The 23,558-nt window shown below is 37.8% G+C and overlaps 1 protein-coding gene and 1 pseudogene across 1 annotated transcript in view; one reads left to right on the top strand and one right to left on the bottom strand.

The window, feature by feature from the left end:
- The window catches only part of PDE3B (phosphodiesterase 3B), a 178,256-nt gene that overhangs the window by 3,961 nt on the left and 150,737 nt on the right, over window positions 1-23,558 (bottom strand). Inside the window, exons 12-15 of the mRNA XM_019948403.3 lie at window positions 14,032-14,231; window positions 6,706-6,909; window positions 4,011-4,172; window positions 222-477 (exon numbers count right to left, since the gene is read on the bottom strand). Coding sequence (XP_019803962.1) covers window positions 222-477; window positions 4,011-4,172; window positions 6,706-6,909; window positions 14,032-14,231 — 822 coding nt within the window. The remainder of the gene's footprint in view (window positions 1-221; window positions 478-4,010; window positions 4,173-6,705; window positions 6,910-14,031; window positions 14,232-23,558) is intronic.
- Window positions 14,631-15,217, top strand: LOC101334561 (dynein light chain 1, cytoplasmic-like; annotated as a pseudogene).

Raw genomic sequence — 23,558 nt, 5'->3', positions numbered from 1 at the left:
TCCAGAGATGCTACTTTAACTAAGAATGCTTGTTGTGTGACAGCATTTGCATGGTACCCAAGCAGTAGTTACTCAAAAGGAGACTATTCAGGCTGAACATTTAGATAGTACTTACTTAAGATATAACTACTGAATCTGTATCTTAAAAACAAATCCAAATTAAATGGACATTTGCAGGTAATTAATAACATTAAAGAAATGACAGTATCCTTATATCTTACTAGGATTTAGGTTGTCTTCTATTTCTTCATCCTCTGTATCTAATTCTTCACCATCTTCTTCATCATAACAACTTTCAGTATCATCATCCTCTTCTGCTTCTATCCACTGACCCGGTAGCAAACCAGCAGCATCATAGGAGTTACACAGGGGACCCACTATGTGAGTGATAAAAGATTCCTGGAGTTTTGCTAGTTGAGGAGAAGAACGATCCATGAAGGGACTGATGGGCAAACCAAGATTTGCTTCTTCATCTCCCTGATCATATTAAAAAGAAAAGTATACATTTAACTGTTGAAAGAACAACCACTGAGCTTTGTTAAAATTATCTTGAGGTTTTTTAATAAGCACAGTCTAACTCAAAATAATTTTTACAAAGAAGTATCAGTGAAATTACTCTGTCATTCCAACTCAAAGAATTTCTCTACTATTTGAGAAATCCTTAACAAGACTTTATTCTCACACCCCCAGTCAACCAGTACGGTTGATATTCAGGTAGCAAGAAAAATATACATCTTTTAAAATAAATTCAGCAGGGCTTCCCTGGTGGCGCAGTGGTTGAGAGTCCTCCTGCCGATGCAGGGGACATGGGTTCGTGCCCCGGTCTGGGAAGATCCCACATGCCGCGGAGCGGCTGGGCCCATGAGCCATGGCCGCTGAGCCTGCGCGTCCGGAGCCTGTGCTCCGCAACGGGAGAGGCCACAACAGTGAGAGGCCCACATACCGCAAAAATAAATAAATAAATAAATACAGCAAATTTGCTAACAAACCAAAATTATATTAATAGAATATATAAATTCTATATAAATTACCAAAATTCTATAATATCAAATATAGATCCTCTTTCTCCTATGGGGAGATGATATAATGGAATCATTTTTGTTGTAGTTGTACCTCAGAAGTACAGAGTTGAATTTTGCAAATGCTTTCCAATGCCCTCCCTTTTTTTTCTAACAGCAGAACCCTTTAATGAATCTAAATCAGAAAACTCAATATGTAAAACAGACAAAAGTAGAGCTATTGTGGTTGAGGTGAGGGTTCACCCCAGCTGCCTGCCCTGTGATACCCTCCCACTTGTGGTCCCTAGGGTTCTGGAGAGCACAACTGGAGATCAGACAGATGTGGTTTCAAAACCTGCTTTTGCCACCTACTACCTGTGTGGTGCTGGGCAAGCTCTATGCCCAATTCATGTGTAAGATGTGAATAATAATCTACAGGGTTGCTATAGGATGAAAAGCAATATTATATAAAATGTCGAGCACAGGGCTGAGCGGTCCCCAAATGGTACTATTAACACTTTAGTGCCTACTGTCTGAACTGGTGGAGGGTGAATACTCTCCACAGTGCACAAGTTCTGCAAGCAGGCAGTGTCTATCTGTGCTGAGCCAACAGAGCCCTAAGGAGACAACCAGAAACTGTCCCATGATTCACTGTCCCATGATTAAAAATCTTATATGGCTTTATCTTCTGTGAGGATGAAAAGTATTAATATTTACAAAAAATATCCAGGTGGGTTTATCCACAGGATTCTACAGTTTCATACATTTGACTTTTAAATAGGAGCTAGGCTTTTCTAAGCCCATGGCACATAATGGCTATAGGAGTATACATAAAGATAGAATAACTAAGGTAATAAAAAGGTAAAAGGTTGGGCCAGGTTAGAAATTTGCATCCATATCTGAAGAAGGTTGAATAGCAGAACAAGACTGAGAAGGAATTCTGATGGTTTTGATGAGGGTTGACTTTCCTATAGGTTAGTACATTTAACCTTCATGACCACTGTGTGGTAGGATTATCAGATGGCATTTTTCTCCTTTGACATAAGAATAATGAATAGAAAGATTAAGTGAAACTGTCTGAAATATTATATTGTTTTTAGTGATCTGGAATTATAATAGTTTATTGAGCACTTATGTGTCAGGAACTGTTCTAAGAACTTTACATAAATTAATTCATTTAATCCTCACACAACCTTATAAGGTAGGTACCATCAATATTCCTATTTTCTCAATGAGGAAACTGAGGCACAGAACTGACCTGAGGTCACATTGCTGGCAAGGAAGAAAGAGGAGCCAGGATTCAACCTCAGGCATGGCTTCCAAGTTTGTTTAATAAGAATTAATTCTCTATACTTTAAAAATATATCATAAAATGGGTCTAAATGAAATTTTCTAATGTTCTTTCACTGAATTAGTGGGTTTTCTAAAATTGGCATATACGACCACTTTCTTATTACCACTGTTTGTACAGATAATATAAAGACAGCATTTTCCTTAGCATAAAATTCTTTTGTGAACCTGAACTGAAGCCTGAGGCAGTCTTCAATTATCTTTGAGAATGAGGATGGGAATATGCAAACATTACTATACATACTGCAGTCTACAAATTAGGGTAAATATTTATAACCATTTACTACCCCAAATTACATATAATTTAGTTCAAATGTATCAGTGAAAAGTATTCTAAGATTATTGTTAAGATTTTACTAATCTATTTTCATGACTACACAGTATGGTATTTTGTTGACTTGTAAACAGCAGAGTATACACTATTGTACAGGGATGTTCAGCTAAGGTGGGTGAAAGACACTACATTTACTGGTCATTCAATACAATCTGGGTGTGACAAGGTATAACGGATAAGTGTGCAGTTTATAGGCTCACCTTCATCATTCCTACTAGAGTAGCAACTCTTGGTAAAGAAAGCCCTGTCACAGAAGTCTCACTTGGTAAACATCTTGATCTTTCCTGATTAGTAGGTCTAGTAAGGATTCCCAAGGAATGCAGTTCCAGTCAAGAGGATGTATTTGTTATTTTGGAGATAATGAAATATTAGGCTTCTGGGGAAATCAGTATTTTTCTACATTGTAGGGAGCCTCAAGATTGGACAGAAAAGTGGTAAAGACTGCAAAGTGGTAGGATTATTTTAAAGACAAGATTAAAAACATATGAGAAAAGAGCATGTTTATATTTTTGAAACTTGAAAGCCACTAAATATCTACTTTGTCCCCATTTCTAGTGCTAATTTCTTACCCTTTGCCAGGACTTTTACGTAGTTGATGTATCTAAGGCAGTCTTTCTATAGCAGAGTTGAAAATGGGTTGATACTTTAAAAATACAATCTAAATATACCCTGAATCAATTAAACAACTTCTTCTGGAAATAAATTATCCTAGGCTATAGGTTTTCAGGATTGAAAGGGACCTTGGAATCAATATGTAGTCTTTCCTTAGCTCTAGACTGGAGTACATTCAACCCACTCCAGATTGGCAATAAACTATTTTTGTTTTTAAAATTTAAAGATTAATTTGTTTCTTTATTGTTATTTTTTAAATTTTTGGCTGCGTTGGGTCTTTAGTTGTGGCACATGGGATCTTCGTTGAGGCATGCGGGATCTTTCGTTGTGGCATGTGAGCTTCTTTCTGGTTGTAGTGTGTGGGTTTTCTCTCTCTAGTTGAGGTGCATGAGCTCAGTAGTTGTGGCGTGTAGGCTTAGTTGCCCTGTGGCATGTGGGATTTTAGTTCCCTGACTAGGGATCAAACCCACGTCCCCTGCGTTGTAAGGCAGGTTCTTTACCGCTGGACCACCAGGGAACTCCCTGTTTTTAAATTTTAGAAACAAAGGCAAAGGAGCTGAGAAAATATTAAGACCAGAGCAAATGCAACCCATTTTTGGTTAAAGCAACTCATTTCAAGCATTTAATGTAGCTATCCAAACCCAAAGGGTAGTGTCTTCAGATGGCAGAAAAGTCCACCAATCTAAAAGTCCCACCAATCTAATGTTTCAACTTACCTGCTCATAAAATTCATTGACAATGCCTTCTGTCCATTTCAAATGCAAGTCTCGAACTTTTGTTGGGCCATTTATATCTGCCAGTTTGATGCACACCTGGCATACTAACAGGCGATCATTTTCATTACTCCATTCTATACCATTACTGTTTACATCATTGGCCTAGTTTGGAAAAACAGAATTATTTTAGGTGCTGAGGGCACAGGAGTTTTTTGTTGTGGGGGGTTTTTTTTGGCCACACCGCACGGCCTGTGGTATCTTAGTTCCCCAACCAGGGTTTGAAAGCGGTGGAGTCCTAACTCGGCAGTGAAAGCGTGGAGTCCTAACCACTGGACTGCCAGGGAATTCCCCAGTTTTTTGTTTTTACCAAATTGTCTTAAAACTGTTTCCTGTCCAAAGGACAGGAAGGAATTTCAATAAATGCTTCTTTTAATTGGTTTGTGCCAAAACATGTACCTCTATGGGTTAAATTTCCCTTTGAAGTGTCATTTACGGTTTTGTTTCAATGGAAGTAGAGCACTGTACAAGCAGAACAACAAACCATGGGTTTCAATATTTGTGATTACCAGAGAAAATTGTAATTTGTGTATATTAACACATTCGTATATAATATGATATAATATAAAATGTATATGCAAAACCAAATCATATAAGAATTATAACTATTTCTGTCTCAAAAAGGAACACTTAAGGATCTAACTGTAAAAGACAACATGCTATATAGCTGAAAGAACACAAGTCTTAGAAGCTAATCTCTATGGTTTTAAATCCTGACTCAGAATGATTTACTAATTCATTGCATAATGCTGGAAAAATTACTTAAGCTCCTTGAGTCCACCCTTCTTCATCTATAAAATAGGAAAAATATCAATCTAGCCATATTGCCATGAGGATTAACAAAGAAAAATTCACAGTTCGTAGTAAATGCTAACATTGTTATTTAAATAAATGCTAGTTATCAGGCAAATTAACATGCCTTTCAAGAACTCAAATTTCCTCTTGTAAGAAATAAAGTGAATAGGCCAGATCAGTGGCTTTGGAACTTTATTGTGATGGTAGATTTTTTTTTTGGCATCTACCCCCCTCTTTTTTCTTTTTTTTGGCTGTGCTGCATAGCTTGCAGGATCTTAGTTCCCCCCCACCAGGGACTGAAGCAGGGCCACGGCCAAGAAAGCCCTGAGTCCTAACCACTGGACCACCAGGGAACTCCCTGGCATCCACCCCTTTTGTTAAAGGAACTCTTATGTAGACCACCACTACAGAAAACAGTTAAAAGAAAGGCGAGCTCTTTAGACTGAAATTGTGTAGTCTAGGGAATTCCCTAGACTAGGGAAGTCTGCACTTTCACTGCCGTGGCCCAGGTTCAACCTCTGGTCGGGAACTAAGATCCGCAAGCCTCGCCCCATGGCCAAAAAAAAAAAAGAAAGAAAAGAAAGAAATTGTGTAGTCTAGAGCCCCACTCATGTGACATTTTTCTGAGAGACTACAGAATAGAAATCTCTGAGGAACACAGATTCAAAAGTTTTGGGCTAGATAATCTTTCACCTATAAAAACTTCTATTTACTCTGACTTAAGCACTTAAGTGAATTTTTATTAAATAAAAAGTTAATAGAGCTATACAGCGATGAAACAAGTTTAAAGAAATTTCAAATTTCTTGCTGATTTTTATAAACATTTTATCAATATCACAACAGTGACATATATAGGTCTCCTTCCAGGAGGCTGAATCTAGTACTCCTTTGATACCTGTTCCTCTGCCCTGAAGGTACACCTTCCTTTAGGGCACAAATGTTATCAAGAAAACGATTTCCTGCCTGCAGAAGGTGGGGCATCCTTCCCTCAGGAATCTAAAGCAGTGGTTCTCAACATTTTTTCACCCCAACTTCTGAGGGATAGAACGTGCTCCCATTAGTACCATCACACAAGGGCAGTGATTCTCAATTCCACAGTGAATGTGAGCTCAGTGAGGACAGGGACTTCCATCTGCTCATTCCTTATTCTTCACTAGGACGATTGCATGCAGTGGGCAATCCCAATAAACAGTAGTTCAATGAGTGCCTTATTCTCACGTACTTCTCCAGACCCACACCAGCCAGTTAAACACTTAATAATATAAAGGGAAACAGGTGAAGCAAAGTAGGCATAACTGGCTTCTTAGAAACACATCTTTAACTTCATAAAATGCCTTACTTGGCACTGTGCCCAACATTCTCAAATCTGTCCCTAAAAGCTTCAATTGACATAATTGGAAATGTAGCAAGCAATAGTATTTTTGGACATGTTATAATTTTTAAAAAATATTGGCATATATATTGTATTATGTCAGACTTATCATGACTTCATGACTTCAGATTTATTCTAACTTAATGTTAAAAAAATACCTTTTGGAATGGCCTAATCAGTTAGGTAATCTGACTGATAGAACCTGGCCATCCCCCAAAGAAAAGTAACTTTTCAATTACCAACCCGCTTTTTTGCCCAGTATAACTTCCTGTCCCCTTGTGCCTATAAAAGTCTTTCATTTTATACTGGTCCTTGGAGCTCCTTTCTGTTAGACTGGATGCTGCCTGATTCAAATCAGCTTTTGATCAAATAAACTCTCAAAATTTAAAACAAAACAAAAAAATAACTTTTGTCAGTAACACTGACAATAATTTCTGCTTTTTAAACCAGGAATTAATTTGCATAACAAACCTTGGCATTGAATTCAGCAAGGAAATCAAAATGCTTTTTAAGATCTGTGGCAAGGATTGCTTCAATGACTAAAAAACGAAAGCGCTTGAATTGCACATTATCAAGATTAAGAAGGAAGTTGTACTCTGGACGAGAAAGATACAGATTCCAGGCTGATGCAGCGTGATGATTTTCCAGAACAGATCTGTCGTTGTACAAAACTGCCTAAAAAGGAATAAGAAAAATGAGGCAGGCATCTCAAAGATACTGAACTTTAATAATAAACAGAGTTAGGATCAGGTTGGAAGAATACAATGAGTACCTACTACATGCCAGGCATGTTAGTACCTGTAAAGAAGGGTTGATAATTTTATAAATGAGTAGACAAGTGCAAAGAGGATAAGGTACACCTTTCCAGCATTCACAGCTAGTAAGCGAAAGGGTAATTTGTCTCCAAAGTTCATCTTTGCAGACACCACGCTGCCTACCAAGAGATGTAAAGTGGATATCTGAGGTCAACTTCATTAAATCAGTGAACCTTCTCAGATAAAGCTTCTGTTAATAAAGTCATTAGGGACAGAGAGAGCAGGTTTAGGGATATATTACTGTTCTTTAGCCAGCATGGAATGAACATGCTGACTAAAGCATGAAGGAGAGGAACCTGGAATACTGTGCATGGTGAGTCAGAGACCCACAAATATGAGAAGGGCACATCCTATACTCCCAACTGACACAGTGCCTGGGAGTCAGAGAAGTATCAAGCAGGTAAAAGCACAAATTCTCTGGTTCAAGTGGTGTAGATTTATTCACTTTTTTTCCACTTCACTCTAGTGGAAGACCCTGAGGTACTACCTCAGTAGTCTAGGATTTGGGAATACAGATTTTAAAAACCACTGGACTATATAGAATTTTTAAAGCTTCTTCCATCTCTAACAAGCAAGCAATTTTTAAAATTATTAAATAAGCATAGTAATTATTAAAAGAATTCTCATAGCCAGTGCTAACGGCTGAGTATAAAAATTAAAACGTTGTCCCTATTTTCATAGAGCTTCCTGTCTAATGGAAAAGGACAGATAAAAATACTGCGCAATCTCAGTTAAGATGCATATTCTGAGCCTAATTAGATTGTTTTACATATTTGTGAAAATTAGCTATAGTCTAGATTTAAGCATAGATACATACCATTTGATTTTTTTTTTACATCATTTATTTTTATGTTAGCAATGATATGATTTAAACTTTGCAGTGAGTCATAAAAAGGCTGGAAACAATCTGTGTCCACCAATGGATGAATAAAGAAGATGTAATATATATAGACACAATGCAATATTTTTTAGCCGTGAAAAAGAAGGAAATCCTGCCATGGGTGGACCTTGAGAACATTATGCTAAGTGAGATAAGTCGGCGAAAGACAAATACTGTATGATATCACTTACAAATAATCTGAGACTGAACTCTAGATACAGCAGAACTAGGTTGTTACCAGAGGGTGGGGGAATTGGGAGATGGTGGTCTAAGGGTACAAATGTGCAGTTTGAAGACAAGTTCTGGGGATCTAGTGTACAGCATTGTGATTATAATTAACAATACTATATTATATAATAAAAAACTGCTAAGAGACTAGATCTTAAATGTCCTTACCACACACACAAAGTTAATTATGTGATGTGATGGAGGTGTTAGCTATCGCTATGGTGGTAATCATATTACAATATACGTATCAAATTGAAACATACATGTGAAACTTCAAAGACTTCCTAAGGGGTCAACTTGCATTTAATTGTGATTTAACTAATTCATGCTTAAATCTAATAAAGACTGATAAATTACCAGAATAGCTTTGTTCATGAAGAAGTAATCAAACTCCCAGCTCAATAAATTACAATGTATAATGAGTGTCCTGTAAAGCTAGCTGACTTAAACTCTCAGCTAGTGAGATCAGTAAAAAAAAAAATTGGTAATTCAGAATTCCTGCAGCATCCAAATTACCCTTTGACCTTACCAAAGAAATATAAAATGGGGACCAAAAGAAATCTGAGTCAATATTAGAATCTAGAAATAATCACTATACTGGAAGCTTTAAAGACATGGTAAAAGTGGGAATGGATTGAGGAAAGGCCATCTAAGTCATTGCATAAGAAGGAAAAACCCACCTGGAGAGTAAGTAGAAGGAGTCCCCTGCTGGACCCCAGTCAACTCTCTACCTCATGGCTGAGTGGAGGCAAGAATCATGGAGCAGTAAGGAGGCAAATTCTGCTTTAGAAGAATACTGGAAGCTTGCACATAGAGCAACAAGCCAAGCTTAAACTCTGTGAGGAAAACATTCCAGGTAAAACAGATAATGAAGCCTCAGCTGGCTTTTACTGAGAGCGCCATGACAACTAGAAAAGGAAGACAGTTTCCCCCCTAATTTAGAGCTGCAGTAACTAATATCCTCTGAATTTTGCTAAAGCAACTTGCTACCTGCTTTCTCTAGTTATGGATCCCATCCTTATCTCCACAAGCAAATACTTCTCTAACATGGCAAAGCAAATTAGTTGATCATAAAGTTTACTTTTACCCTCTCTGAATCAAAAAGATTTGAAAAGGGGTTTAATATAAACTCTGACGTAATTAATCTTAACAAAAACCCATCAGACATAAAGACTTTGATCAAACAGGAAGACTATGACAAATCTGAACAAATGTCTCCTTTTGAAACACAAGAAAAAGGAGGAAACAGAAAAATCTCTAGGTCATAGTCGTAAGATTAAAAGAAGGTATTTTAATTTTTCTGAATGAAAAATCTTGGATTAAGAAAGGCTGTTTTCATTAAAAAAATAATATTCCTAACTTAAAAAAGAATCCAATAGAGGCAGTAAACAAATTAGGTGCAGTAGAAAACAATGAAGCTACTTTTTTATAAAGAAGTACTTCTCTTTAAAGAAATAGTCTTGATGAACAGGTGTCATCTGGGGATTCCTTTACTCTCAAGTTCTGGGTTCTAAAATTTCTGGTAATCCCATTATCTTCTAAGACCCTTTGTCTTAGTTATCACCCTTGTTTTGCTAAAACACATTTTAATGTAACTTTCTCAGATAGGATGGATGGAACATGATTTTTAAAAATCTTTGCATACCTGAGACTCTTTATTTTGCTCTTAACACTCAACTGTAGCTTAGCTGGATACAGAACTCTAACATGAAAATAATCCTTTTATGCCAGCACTATCTCTTCCCGTTTTACTTTTTTCCTAGCACTTATGTCATAATCATCTCTCTGTCTTTTACACACACACACTTACTTGTTTTTTCTTGCTTTACTAGAATGTAAGTTCCATGGGGGCAGAATATTTTTTTTGCCTGTTCAATAATATTCATAGTATGCATTGAATAGCCTTGTGTATGTTTTATTGCTGAGTCTCTTTAATTGGGAAGGATGAGTAGGAATCCTGTAAACATGGATGGGGCCTGTTTACCTAGCAGGTTTTGCTTTAGAATTACCAGTGTGATTTCAAAAATGAGAAGGATTTACTCTGGAGTATTAAATCTCTCCTGGCCATTTTCTTCAATATCTAAGAGATGTGTTTTCTGCCTGGAAGTAAATGCAGTAAATACAGTAGCTTTGCTTAAAGGTGTTTGGTGTGTGTTATGTGGGAGGCGTGTGTGTGTAGAGCAGACAAAGGCAAATTGCATCAGGAGTCTCTAGGGTTCCACTTAGGCCTCAGCTCCCTTCTAGTATACTTTTTTTTTTTTTTTTTTTTTTTGTGGTACGCGGGCCTCTCACTGTTGCGGCCTCTCCCGTTGCAGAGCGCAGGCTCTGGATGCGCAGGCACAGCGGCCACGGCTCACGGGCCCAGCCGCTCCGCGGCATGTGGGATCCTCCCGGACCAGGGCACGAACCCGTGTCCCCTGCATCGGCAGGCGGACTCTCAACCACTGTGCCACCAGGGAAGCCCCCTTCTAGTATACTTTAATCTCGTAATATTTGCCCACATGTTTTTCATTTTCCAGGAACAGTATGAAATTCTTTAACCTACTGGTGATAATATCCTCCCGCCAACTCCTCTCTGTTGTAATGAGCTTCATCCCTTACTAATATTTTGATCAGGAGGAAAAGGAGAAAAATGTACTTGTTTAGTCACCATCTTGATCTATATTTGGGAGGACAAACATTGATGACTGTCTCAGATCTACCATTCTCAAAGTTTTGTTTACTTTTACCCCAAATCAAAATATTCTACAAACTCTAACATCTCAGTCACTAATCTCTGTCTTTCAGCCAACTCTTCATTTGGAAATAGCTCAGAAATCTCTTAGAATTTCAATACTGACATCCCTCCAGGATAAAGCTGACTAAATGTTTCCCCTTCTCTCATGGCAAGGATTCAAAATCATCCTCCTAAGTCTTCCCACACACTTCTCTTACCATGAGAATGAAGAACGCTTGATCCAGTTGGTGGTGGTATACACTATTGTCCCTTTTTATCATACACCAGAGCAATAATATCTTTCACTATTTATGGCCTGATTAGACCTATTGAGCTTCCTAAGATGAGAGAGACTGCTTTATTACCTAATAAACAGGTTAGGCCTCAGGCTTTCACAAAAGAGTCCTTATCTCACAGGCACTAGCTGAAGAAGGTCTCAAGAATTTCATCACTTTGGGAACAATGGAGTGTATTTCAGACAAGCTTAGCGGTCCTGCAGAGCAAAGAAGTTAGGGATCCTTCAACATTCAACAAATTTTTACTGAATGCCTTCTGTGTGCTAGGCACCATTCTAGGTATTAGGGAATAAAAGAGATAAAAATCCCTGCCCTCTTGGAAACTTATACTCCTCTGAGAGGCATGGAATAAACAAAATACACAAGCAAAATACACAGTATGCTGAATGACCATTGTTATGATCGGGGAGGAACATAATGAGTGCCAGGGAGGGGCTTTTGAAATTTCAGGTGGAAGGAAGTGACAAAGTGAGCTATATAATGGGTTGGCCAAAAACGTCCTTAGGGTTTTTTGTAAGATGTTATGGAAAAACGCAAATGAACTTGTTGGCTAACCCAATATATGTCTGGGGAAAGAGCACTCTGGGCAGAGAGAACAGAAACTGACCAGGTTCTTAGAAAGGGAGTGTGCCAGCACATGGAAGGAAACAGCAAGGAGGCCAGTGAGGCTAGATCTGAGTGAATTTAAAAAGGAGAATTACTGGGGGCTAAATCGTGTAGGGCCTTCAGAGCCACTGTAATGACTGTCTTTTACTAGGAGTGAGGGCTTGGAACAGAGAGTGATGTAATGCACGTTTAAACAGGGCCACTCTGGCTGCTATGTGTTGAAACCAGACTGAAGGGGAGCAGGAAGTAAGCAAGGAGACTAGGTAAAAGGCTACACTTTTTCATAGCTGAACTCTGATCAATTTCCTTTCCAGTCCAGCCCTTTCCATTGCTTCATCTCTTGGCAGTCCTTAACAATGAGAATTTAGAAATAACACATAGTTACTGATTGTGTCCAGACTTCATGTTTGTATTTTGATCAGGACAACAGTTTTGAGTATACAACTTATATAAATTACATTCATGTGTCATTGTTTTCAATTATCTGCATGCAAGACAAGTAACACTAGAATTCACTAACTTGTAATATCCTTGAAGAAGAGGTAATAAACAAGTCTGACTCACCTATACTCAAAGCTAATAAAGAGAGAATGAAAGCAGAGGGTGGAATAGAATAGTAAATAATTTCTGTCTACATGATATCTGATTCAGTAGAAAACTTTCCAAATGTTATCTCTTTTAGTCATATCAGGTACATATTTTGAGGTTCAGAAAGATAAGGGTTACTTGCCTAATGTCACACAGCTAATAGTAGGTAACCAGAAATTAAACTCAGGTCTCTCAATCCGAAGACCAGTACTTTTTCCGCTGTGCCACTACTGCCCAGGTCTGTGACTTGCCATAGGACTAGGATTGTGAAGTGCTAGGCTAGAGAAAATGGGCGTCTGATTCTTGCAGAATGGGACTGCAAATGAGGAAATGTGTTCCTTAGTGGGAAATTTCTCCCAAAGCAATTCTTAGAAAGTGGAAAACTATTAGTATCTAGATTGAAATTCATTTAAAAGTTACCTGTGGAAATCATGAGCTATGAAGAGATGAAGTCTAACTGGAGAAAATGAATTACATAGCACTTTTAATCTTCTCTCTCTCACTGAATTTTGTTCTGGGTAGAGAATCTATCTCCTATATTTTAAGCAGTGGGAGTGTGTCAGAGAAATGAGAAAAGGAACACAGAGAATGGCTATAAAAGATGAAAGAATCAGAACTGAGTTTTGAACACAGAGCAACAAAGTGAGGAAGTAAGATGAATTCAGCAAACAATCATTGACAACTTGCTCTTTGTAAGGCAGGCAGGCAGAAATACAAAGCTGACATTTGAGGAATCACCAGCCTAAACAAAAATTCACAACCACACTAAATTCTGCTTAAAACCAAGTATAGTCATCCCTTAGCATCTGCAGGGAATTGGTTCTAGGACCCCTGCAGATGTTCAAGTCTATTAATAAAATGATGTCGTATTTTCATATAACCTACGCACATCCTCTGTATACTTTAAATCTTCTCTAGATTACTTATAATACCTAATACAATGTAAATAGTTACCAGTGTGCAGCAAATTCCAAGTTTTGCTTTTTTTGGAACTTTCTGGAATTTTTTAAATTTTCAAATATTTTTGATCTGCAGTTGATCGAATCCATGCAGGCAGAAACCCTGGATATGGAGGGCTGACTATCTAGTTCCAAGTCCTAATGTTTAAAGTCATCGCAATTACAATATCCATTTGCTGGGGACTCCTACCTCTCATGCAAATTGTGACCCTAAAGGAATCTTGCACCTTATCAGCTGTACTGAATACAAAAATAATGTACTAGAAGATTTTTTACATATATGAATATATGCAGACCTAAGAGACTGCATATTATGGTATGTCTTAGAGAAAAAAAGAGGACAACAACAAAAATAATAACAGTTCTCAGTCATTATAGCTTTTAGGCATATGAAGGATCTTGCTAGAAGGAAGAGTAAGTCTTACATCTAGTCAGTCTTATCAATTTGATCAAAGGCAAAGATATTGACAGCAAAGACTCCAGAATTTCATAAAAGTAGCGAATTACTCTTTCAGGAACATTTTACTTATTTTCCAGCTGAAGATGATTTTTCCCTAATTCTTCAGCACAAGCACATGTCATATCACTGCCGTGTGTTATTATCCAACGGCCAAATGATTCAATTGAAGAATGGTTTACAAAGGGAAATACAGTATGGCTGTAAAATTTCAGAACCACTCCTTAAACTTTCTGAAAAAGTAGTTCCTACCTGAGGGGCATTTGTAGCCACTAGAAATGCATTTGTCCGCCCTGGGTGGTCGTAATCATGCATGGCAGCTGCCACGTACAGAGCCATCAATTCCAATGCAGGAATGTTTGAAGACAGGCAGCCATAGCTCTCATCTGGAATACAGCAACTCCTCGAAGAAATGTAAGCAATTCGCCCAGGGTTAATTCTACCGTTAGAATCTGAGGAACAAGCAAAATAACCCAGCATTACACATAATATCCTCACAAGGAGGCTAAGAAGGAGATTCCCACAGGTAATATCATTATTTATCTTATTTGTTGACTTACCTAAGAAATAGACTCTATTTATAAACATGGACATAAAATAGTATACTATTTCCAACATACATGCTAATAGAGAGGAATACTGTTAAACACGACCCTGAAGTCACTCACTTTACAGGACATGACAGGATTCTCATGATGCTGTTACTCAAGCTAGTGATAATTTTTAAAAACCTCTGATTGATAGATGCACCATGGCTTCAGTAGGGATCGCTACTCTCAAAGGGTCTGAGCCTCGCCAGCCCCTCCCCCAGGAGACCGTTGCAGTGGGCCAGACCCTGCTCTTCGGTAACCATGTGTGACTGAAAGGCTGTGATCAAAAATGCCGATATGTCGGAGGACATGCAACAGGGCTCGGTGGAGTGTGCTACTCAGGCATTGGAGAAATATAATATAGAGAAGGACATTGCGGCCCATATCAAGAAGCAGTTTGACAAGAAGTATAACCCCACCTGGCACTGCATCGTGGGGAGGAACTTCGGTAGTTATGTGACACATGAAACCAAACACTTCATCTACTTCTACCTGGGCCAAGTGGCCATTCTCCTGTTCAGATCTGGTTAAAAGCATGGACTGCGCCACACACCCAGTGATCCGTCCAAAAACAAGGACTGCAACCTAAATTCCAAATACCAGAGACTGAAATCTTCAGCCTTGCCTAAGGGAACACCTCGATCTTTATTGTGTTGTTTTGTACAGGGCATTCTCTGTACTAGTTTGTTGTGGTCATAAAGCAATTAGCAAAACAGCTTACATTTGTATTTTCTATTCCATACCTCTCTGCCCCATGTTTTTTCTCTTCAAAATCCATTCCTTTAAAGAAATAAATGTGTTGGAGAAGTGTGCGTTTAAAAAAAATAATAAAAAAGCCAAACCTCTGATTTTCTAAACATTTGTTATTTAATGGTTAGATATAATGCCCGGGGTAACAGGAAAAACCAACCTAGAGAATAACATTTCATGAAATAGTATAGAGACTTAGGAATTTAATATATTAACAAAGTAAGCTATTCAACATAGATGCTTTTCAAATCTTATCCAGATAGATTACCTTTCATTTGTAACCCTGACTACAACCCTTCTTCCTCTTCTTTTTCCTTCCATGAAGCCCCTTATAAAATACTGTAAAGAAAAACTATGAAAACTGAAAAGGCATGGAAAACTGAGGAATGACTCAGTCAATATAACTCTTTTTATCTTCTAGTTAGAAACAGTGTTTTCACTATCAGCATTGTGCTTTTGGTGTCCTTAATATCTTACATTTGTTTCTTCCTTTTTTGTAATTGGGTGGCTGTCTCCATTTAGATAGTCACTAGATTGTTTTTGCTAAAGGGATCTTAAAGTATTAAGAAGGAAATAATAAACTATATTGAGAGTAGACAGCAAATAAAACCACAAGGATATTAGAGAGATACTAAATTTCATTGATGTGTTCACCAGTGGAAACTCAGAATAATGCCCTGGCTTGTCAAAGTCCAAAAGGACTTTATCATAATTTAGTTCACTCAATATCTGCAATCACAAGAATGTTTTAACATAATGACTTTAACACACACTACTGATAATTATAAAGATACCTAATTATTTTCATGCTGTTTATATTTTGTATCTAAATAGAGTTTTAGAATTACCCACACTAGAGTTACTTTTAAAAATAATTATAAAAAGTAAAAACAAGACAGTTAAATGTATGGATAAAGATATATTTAATTCTGATAAGATTTTAATTACCAATATCAGAGTCAATAACTTCAATTTTTCCTGCATTATATGTGTTCTGTATTTCCCCTAGAATTTACAATATATACATAAAATATTAAAAATGGCCAAAAAATCCTTTTAAACTCAATAATTACTTAGAATTGACATATTAGGATCTTAATACATTAGTTTGTATATACTTAACATTAGTAGTATAAAAATTAGTAGTATAAAAAAGAAAATAGATGGCAAGGACAACTAAACATAACTACTGTAGATCTCATTTAAAAAGAGGACTCACGGGACTTCCCTGGCGGTCCAGTGGTTAAGACTTCACCTTCCAATGAAGGGGGTGCGGGTTCAATCCCTGATAGGGAAGCTTAAGATCCCACATGCCAAAAAACCAAAACATAAAACAGAAGCAATATTGTAACAAATTCAATACAGACTTTAAAAATGGTCCACATCAAAAAAAAATCTTTAAAAAATTAAATAAATAAAAACAGGCCTCAGTAAAAGGCATCCAGATTGAAAAGGAGGAGGTAAAACTACCTCTATTTGTAAATGACATGATTGTATACAGAAAAATCCTAAAAAATCCACTGGAAAACTATTAGAACTAATAAATGAGATCATAAAGGTTGCAGGGTACAAGATCAATATGCAAAAAATCAATTTTATTTCTTCACACTAGGAATGAATAATCAAAAAATGAACCCAAGAAAGCAATTCCATTTACACTAGCATCAACAAGAATAAAGTACTTAGGAATAAATTTAACAAAAGAAGTGCAGAACCAGTATTCTGAAAACTAAAAAATGTTGTTGAAAGAAATTAAAGAAGACTTAAGTAGAAAAATACCCATGTTCATGGTTCAGGAGACTTAATATTGTTAAGATAGCAATACTCCCCAAAATGATCTATGGTTCAACACAATCCCTACCAAAATCCCAGCTGGCTTTTTTGGTACAAGAGATATATAAGCTGGCCCTAAAATTCATATGGAAATGCAAGAGATCCAGATTAGCCAAAACAATCTTGAGAAAGAAGAATAATTTCAAAGTTTACTACAAAGCTTTAGTAACAAAGATTGCGTGGTACTGGCATAGGATAGACACATAGATCAATGGAATAGATTTGAGAGTCCGGAAATAAATCCTCATATATATGGTCAATTGCTTTTGGACAAGCGTGCCAAGACCTCGTTGAGAGCCAACTATGCCCTGCGTGATGCAAGGCACTTTCATACATGTTGTTTCATTTAATGCTCACATCTTAAAAGGTAGAAACTGATTTCATAACATTTAAGAGCCAACCATGTACAGAATATATAAAGAAAATTTTTCAACAAATGGTGCTGGGACAACTAGATATCCATGTGCTAAAGAATGAATGTTGGACCTCTTCCTTATTTCATCCCCCGAAATTAGCTCCAATGGATCCTAGACCTAAACTTAAGAGCTAGCTATAACTATGAAACTCTTGGAAGAAAACATAGTAAATCTTCATGACCTTGAGTTACACAAACCCTTCTTAGATATGACACCAAAAGCATGAGTAATGAAAGAAAAAATAAGATAAACTTCATCAAAATTAAAAGCTTTTGTGCTTCAACAGACACCATCAAAAAAGTGCAAAGACAACACAATGTGAGGAAATAGCAAATCATAAATCTAATAAGATACTTGTATCCAGAATATATAAAGAACTTCTACAACTCAGTAATGAAAAGACAAATGACCAAATTTTTAAATGGAAAAAGAAGATATAGAAATGGCCCATAACAACATGAAAAGATGCTCAATGTCATTCGCTATTAAGGAAATGTGAATCAAAAAACCCACAATGAGATACCACTTCACACCTACTAGAATGGCTATCAAAAAGATAGATAGATAATAACAAGAAATTGGAACCTTCATATGTTGTGTGTGGGAATGTAAAATAGTGCAGCCACTTTGGAAAATAGATTGGCAGTTCCTCCAAATGTTAACCACAGAGTCACCTTATGACCCAGTAATTCCATAAAACTAGGTATATGGCCAAGAGAAATGAAAACATATACCCACACAAAAGCTGGTAGAATATTCATAGCAGCATTATTCATAACACCCCAAAAGTGGAAAGAACCCAAATTTCCATCAACTGCATACTGACTGGTAGAAGAGTGAGAAAGAGGCAGAAAAAAAAAATGCTTAATATATAAAATAAATATCAATATATATCAAAGCAATGAGGAAAATACATGGCTATTATAGACTTCATTTCTGTGACTGGTCACATAGCTGTGTTTGGGATTCAATCATTTTCTTATTTCACTACCCATCCCTCATTCCCTTTTTGCTCAGCCAGCATCTCTACTGATTATGGTTCTTTGCCCAGTGGGATGACCCATACTTTCAGGGGTCTGTACTATTAGTGACCCTTATGGCACTGGATTACTGCAGTTTTTCATTCTCTTTTGTCACTGGACATAGGAGTACCAAAAAGGTCAGAGAATCCCCTGGGTTCCTAACATACATCCTCCCATGTGTAGTAGGAACCCTATTTTTTCTTGATAATGAGGATCAGACAGGATCAATCACCTGACCTTGTACAGAATCCTCCTCCTGTCTACTGGTTCAAAGGCATGGAGAACACAAAGTGGCCAGACGTCAGTCTCAGTTTACAGTTTCCCTTTTATGTGTCCTCTATTGAAAGCATTTTTCCTTGGCAACTAAGGTGTGTAAGCCAAGTTTTTGTTTGTTTTGGTGGGGGTTGGGGGAGAAGCAAAAATTTTCTAAGTGGATCGTTTGAGGTAACAGAAAAAACCCTCCTAATCCCACTCTTTGATTCACAGATTTGTGTATTCTTGAAATAGGAGAAATGGTACCATATACTGGTCACTGGTTCAGAAAATAAACCACATTTTGTGGGACAGCACCTTAGCCCCACAAAATGTTTTCACCTAACAGGTGCCCCAACTGAGTCTTCAATATGTCATTCTCTCAGGCCAGCTGTGGGATGATAAAGTTCATGAAAAGATCAGTAAATTCTGTGAGCATGAGCCCAGTGCAACAATCTTTTGAGGCAAAAATGAGTTCCTTGATATGCAATACTGTATATAATAAGCCAGTGGTGAATAAGGCATTCACTAAGTTCATAGATGGTGATGGTGAAGCACTATAGACAGTAAAGGTAAATCCATACACAGAGTAAGTGAGAACAAAAGTTGTCTCTTCTATAAGACAAGGGATCCAATATAATCAACCTACTACTACCAGATAGATGACTGGATATTCCCCCAGGGAATGGTGCTATATCAAGGGCTCACCATTGGTTTCTCCTATTGCCAAGCTGGGCACTCAACAGAAGCCAGGGTCCGGTCAGCCTCAGTGAGAGGAAGTCCGTGTTGCTAAACCCATACATAATCTCCATTCTTGCCATCTTGGCTATTGTGTTTATAAGCCCACCAAATGAAAACGGGAGTAGCTAAGGACAGAGTCTGATTGATAATCAAGAGAAGAGGTCATTTTGACTACTTGATTATTGAGAGCCTCTTTTGCAGGGAATGCTCTTTGGGAAGTGTATTAGTTAGGGTTGTACAGAGAAGTGGAACCAACAGTGTGTGTGTTTGTGTGTGAGAGTGTGTGTGTGTGTGAGAGAGAGAGAGAGAGAGAGAGAGAGAGAGAGATTTTAAGGAATTGGCTCATGCGAATATGGAGGCTGGCAAGTCCAAAATCTGCAGTATGGGCTAGCAGACTGAAGAACCAGGTAAGAGTCAATGCTGCAGTTCAAGTACGGAGGCTGTCTGCAGGCAGAATTCCTTCTTTCTGGGGGGAAGTCAGTCTTTGTTCTATTAAAGCCTTCAACTGATTGGATGAGGCCCACCCACATTATGGAGAGCAATCTGCTTTACTCAAAATCCACTGATGAGTTAATCTCATCTAAAATACAGCCTCACAGAAACATCCAGAAAAATATTTGACCAAATGTCTGAGCACCATGGTTCAACCAAGTTGACACATAAAATTAACCACTACAGTAAGCATTCACATGGGAAACAGATATCCTCCACTCTGAGAAGTCTAGCCACAAATCTCTTTCCCAGAACTCCTTATCACCAATTTTCCAATCTTTTTCCTTCTAAAACTCTAAGTATCCAAGCAAGCTATTACCCACGGGCCATGTATCTGTGTAGACCCTTTCTCCTGGTCATCTCTCTCTCTAGGCCAAATAAACAAGCAGATTTACTGCTTGATGTTCTGCCTACTGATTGGATTTACCTTCCCCTTTTTATCCTTCAAAGGATACCTTTGAGAGTCTATAAAGCTGTAGTCATCCACTTTCAGGAGGTACTGACTGGTATATGGGACAGAACGATCTAGAAACCAGGTCTTTTCTCCTTCAGTCACCCGGTCATGGGTAATTCCCCATGAGGCCACATGGATTAAGGAAGAGTGCCAACGTATTAGCAATCTGAGTTCATATTTGGAGTCTCCTGTTCCTTCAGGGGCAGCTCAAAACTAACCTTGTATTTAATATTTCCTCTTGATGATTGAGTGCTATACTGTACATGCCAACTTTAGGAGAGTCAGAGGGCCCAAGTTTAGGACAGGCAGGTCATGTGGTAACTTTGTGCACATGGTCAAATATTCAAACTCTATCAGAGCCCAGTAACGATCTAGCAGCTGTTTTACAAAAAGAACAGTTATCCGAGGAAGAAGGATGGGCACTGCCTCAAAATCCTAAGGATTTATACTATGATTCCCTTGTAGTGATCTTCTATAACTCCACAGAGGATCCCTACCTGCCAAAGATACTCTGAAAACTGCTGGATGTGTTGAGGGTCATATTGCCAAGTGTCCAAGCAGCTTACACTACCCTGAAACTGCTTCACATGATTCTCCTGCTCTGAGTTGCACATAAAATTCATAGCCTTACAGTTCATGGGTTGGAGCAGCAGTACTGAGATACTGTAAATTTGCCTTTAGAATCCAAAGAGCACTCTAGGTAGAGAATTCAAAATAATCGTCCCTAACCTTGGAGAGGATACCTCAACATATCCTAGACCACCAGATTCCTAATAACTTCACTGAGGTAGCAAATCTCTGAATTTTTGTGCAAGTTCTCTCATTTCTCTTCCTCTGGCACTCTTATCAAGGTATCTAGGATATTTGTTACATCTTGCACAGTAGAGCTATTCAGCATTATCTGGTCATTATACTGGACCACTTTGATACCTTATGGGACTAGGCTAGATTATAACAGAATGGGAGACTTGATATAGCCCAGAACTAGGATGATGAAAGTATACTGCTATGCCTGCCAGACGAGAAAGTAAATGTCTTCTTGTGGATTTTGCTAACAGGTATAAAAAAAGACACATTTCTCCAGATTAACAGCTGTGTACCAAATAGGATGAGTGGGGTTGACTTATTCAAAAATTCATATCTGGAACAGCTGTGACAACTGGAGTCACCACCTGATGAAGTTTAGAATAACCCACCATCATTTTTCAAGATCCATTCATCTTGTGTAAAAGCTAAAGTACCACAGGTCAAATAGCATGTGATGGAAGTCACCACTCCTGCATTTATTAAGCATTCGATGGTGGCACTAATTTTGCAGTCCATCCAGAAACAAGGTACTGCTTTGGTTCACTATTTTGCTAGAATGAGGCAGTTTCAGGAGATTTCACTTGACCCCTCCCACCATGATGGTCCTCTCTGCAGAGATCAAGGAATTAATGGAGAGATTCTGCCAGTTGCTAAATATGTTTATTCCAACTGTGCATTCCAAAAACGGGCGGGTTCAGGGAACTACCACTATGAGATGGACCCAGGCCGAAAGTCCTTTTATCATCTAAATTCCGTAAGCCCCTACTATGATTGGTGGGCCAGGAGTTAGCGTTGCAATGTATTTCTCAACACTGATGAAGGGGGACACTTCTGAGGGACATGGTTAGGTATGGGTGGGAAGACTACATGACCAATCCATTTCAATATCCTATCAGTGTAAGCCTTTGAATTCCTTCCTCCACAGTATATCAGGAAGTTGTGACACCTCAATTTCTCTTCATGCCTAGGTTTCAGACAATGAATGGAGCAAACTGTTAGGGCCACTGCCGAACACTCAAGCTAATGCCCTGAATCCAGAATCTCTAATAGGTACACCTATATCAATAAATTCAGAATGATCAACCATTACCTTCCTTTCCCTTGCTGTAACACTTTAAATCCATTCCCACTTATGTTCCTCAGGTTTCTGCCAATATAAATTTAGGAAATTATTCTGGTGTTCAGACTTAGCTCCTGGCAGATATGAGTTTAATTATGGATCACAAAGAAATGAGAGGTGGTGGGACTGGATTTAGAGGTGAAATAACATTCCCCTACAAGTCAAGAATCTCAGGTGAGGTAGTTACAAGGTCTTCAGGCAACCAACACAAGGAGAAATGATTGTTTCTCAGCAGGGAGGTACAGCAAGATTTGAGGGGTTCAGGGTAATCAGATTTACTGAAATCTACTCAAATATTCCCCTTCCAGTTAGTTATCAGGGTCCTTTCTTTCCCAATTGATACCGTAGTTCTAACGTAAGAGGCTTAGTGAGGCCATGAACTCAACTTGAATTGTATTTCAGGTAACTTCAGGATCAGACTTTGGATTATGTTTTCAGTAGTTATGATCCTACTACTATAAAAATGAAGGAATCTTTTAGCTATCTGGTTCTCTAACCATTCATTTAAACTCTAAACGTGTCATTTCATTTCTTTTTTTTTATTGAAATATAATTGACACAAAGCACTGTGTAAATTTAAGGTATACAAGGTGTTGATTTGATACATTTGTATACTGCAATATGATTACCACCTGGAGCATTAGCTAACACCTCACTACACCACATAACTATCATTTCTTTTTTGTGGTGAGAACAATTAAGATCTAGTCTCTCAGCAACTTTGAGCTTTATAATATAGTACTGTTGACTATAATCATTATGCTGTGCGTTAGCTCTCCAGAACTTGTTTATCTACTAGTTCCAAGTTTGTACCCTTAAACAACATATCACCAATTCCCTCACTCATGGCCTGTTTTTACAAGTTCAACATTTTTAGATTCCATACATAAGTGATATCGTAAAGTATTTGTCTGACATTTCATTTAGCATAATAATGCCCTCAAGCCCATCTGTGTTGTTGAAAATGGCAGGATTTCCTTCTTTCTCATGGCTGAATAATATTCCATTGTGTGTGTATACACATACACACACACACACACACACACACACACACATTCTTTATCCATTCATCCATTGACAGACAAGTTATTTCCATGTCTTGGCTATTGTGAATAATGATGCAATAAACATGGGAGTGTGTATATCTCTTTAAACTTCTGTTTTCATTTCCTTTGGATATATACCCAGAAATTGCTACTTCATATGATAGTTCTATTTTTATTTTTTTGAGGAATCAAAATCTCCATACTGTGTTCACAGTGGCTGAACCAATTTACCTTCCCTTCAACAGTGCACAAGTGT

This window comes from Tursiops truncatus, chromosome 8 (genome assembly GCF_011762595.2).
Source record: "Tursiops truncatus isolate mTurTru1 chromosome 8, mTurTru1.mat.Y, whole genome shotgun sequence".
NCBI lineage: Eukaryota > Metazoa > Chordata > Mammalia > Artiodactyla > Delphinidae > Tursiops > Tursiops truncatus.
The sequence above is the reverse complement of the archived record's forward strand: the minus strand, read 5'-3'. Positions and strand labels throughout refer to the sequence as shown.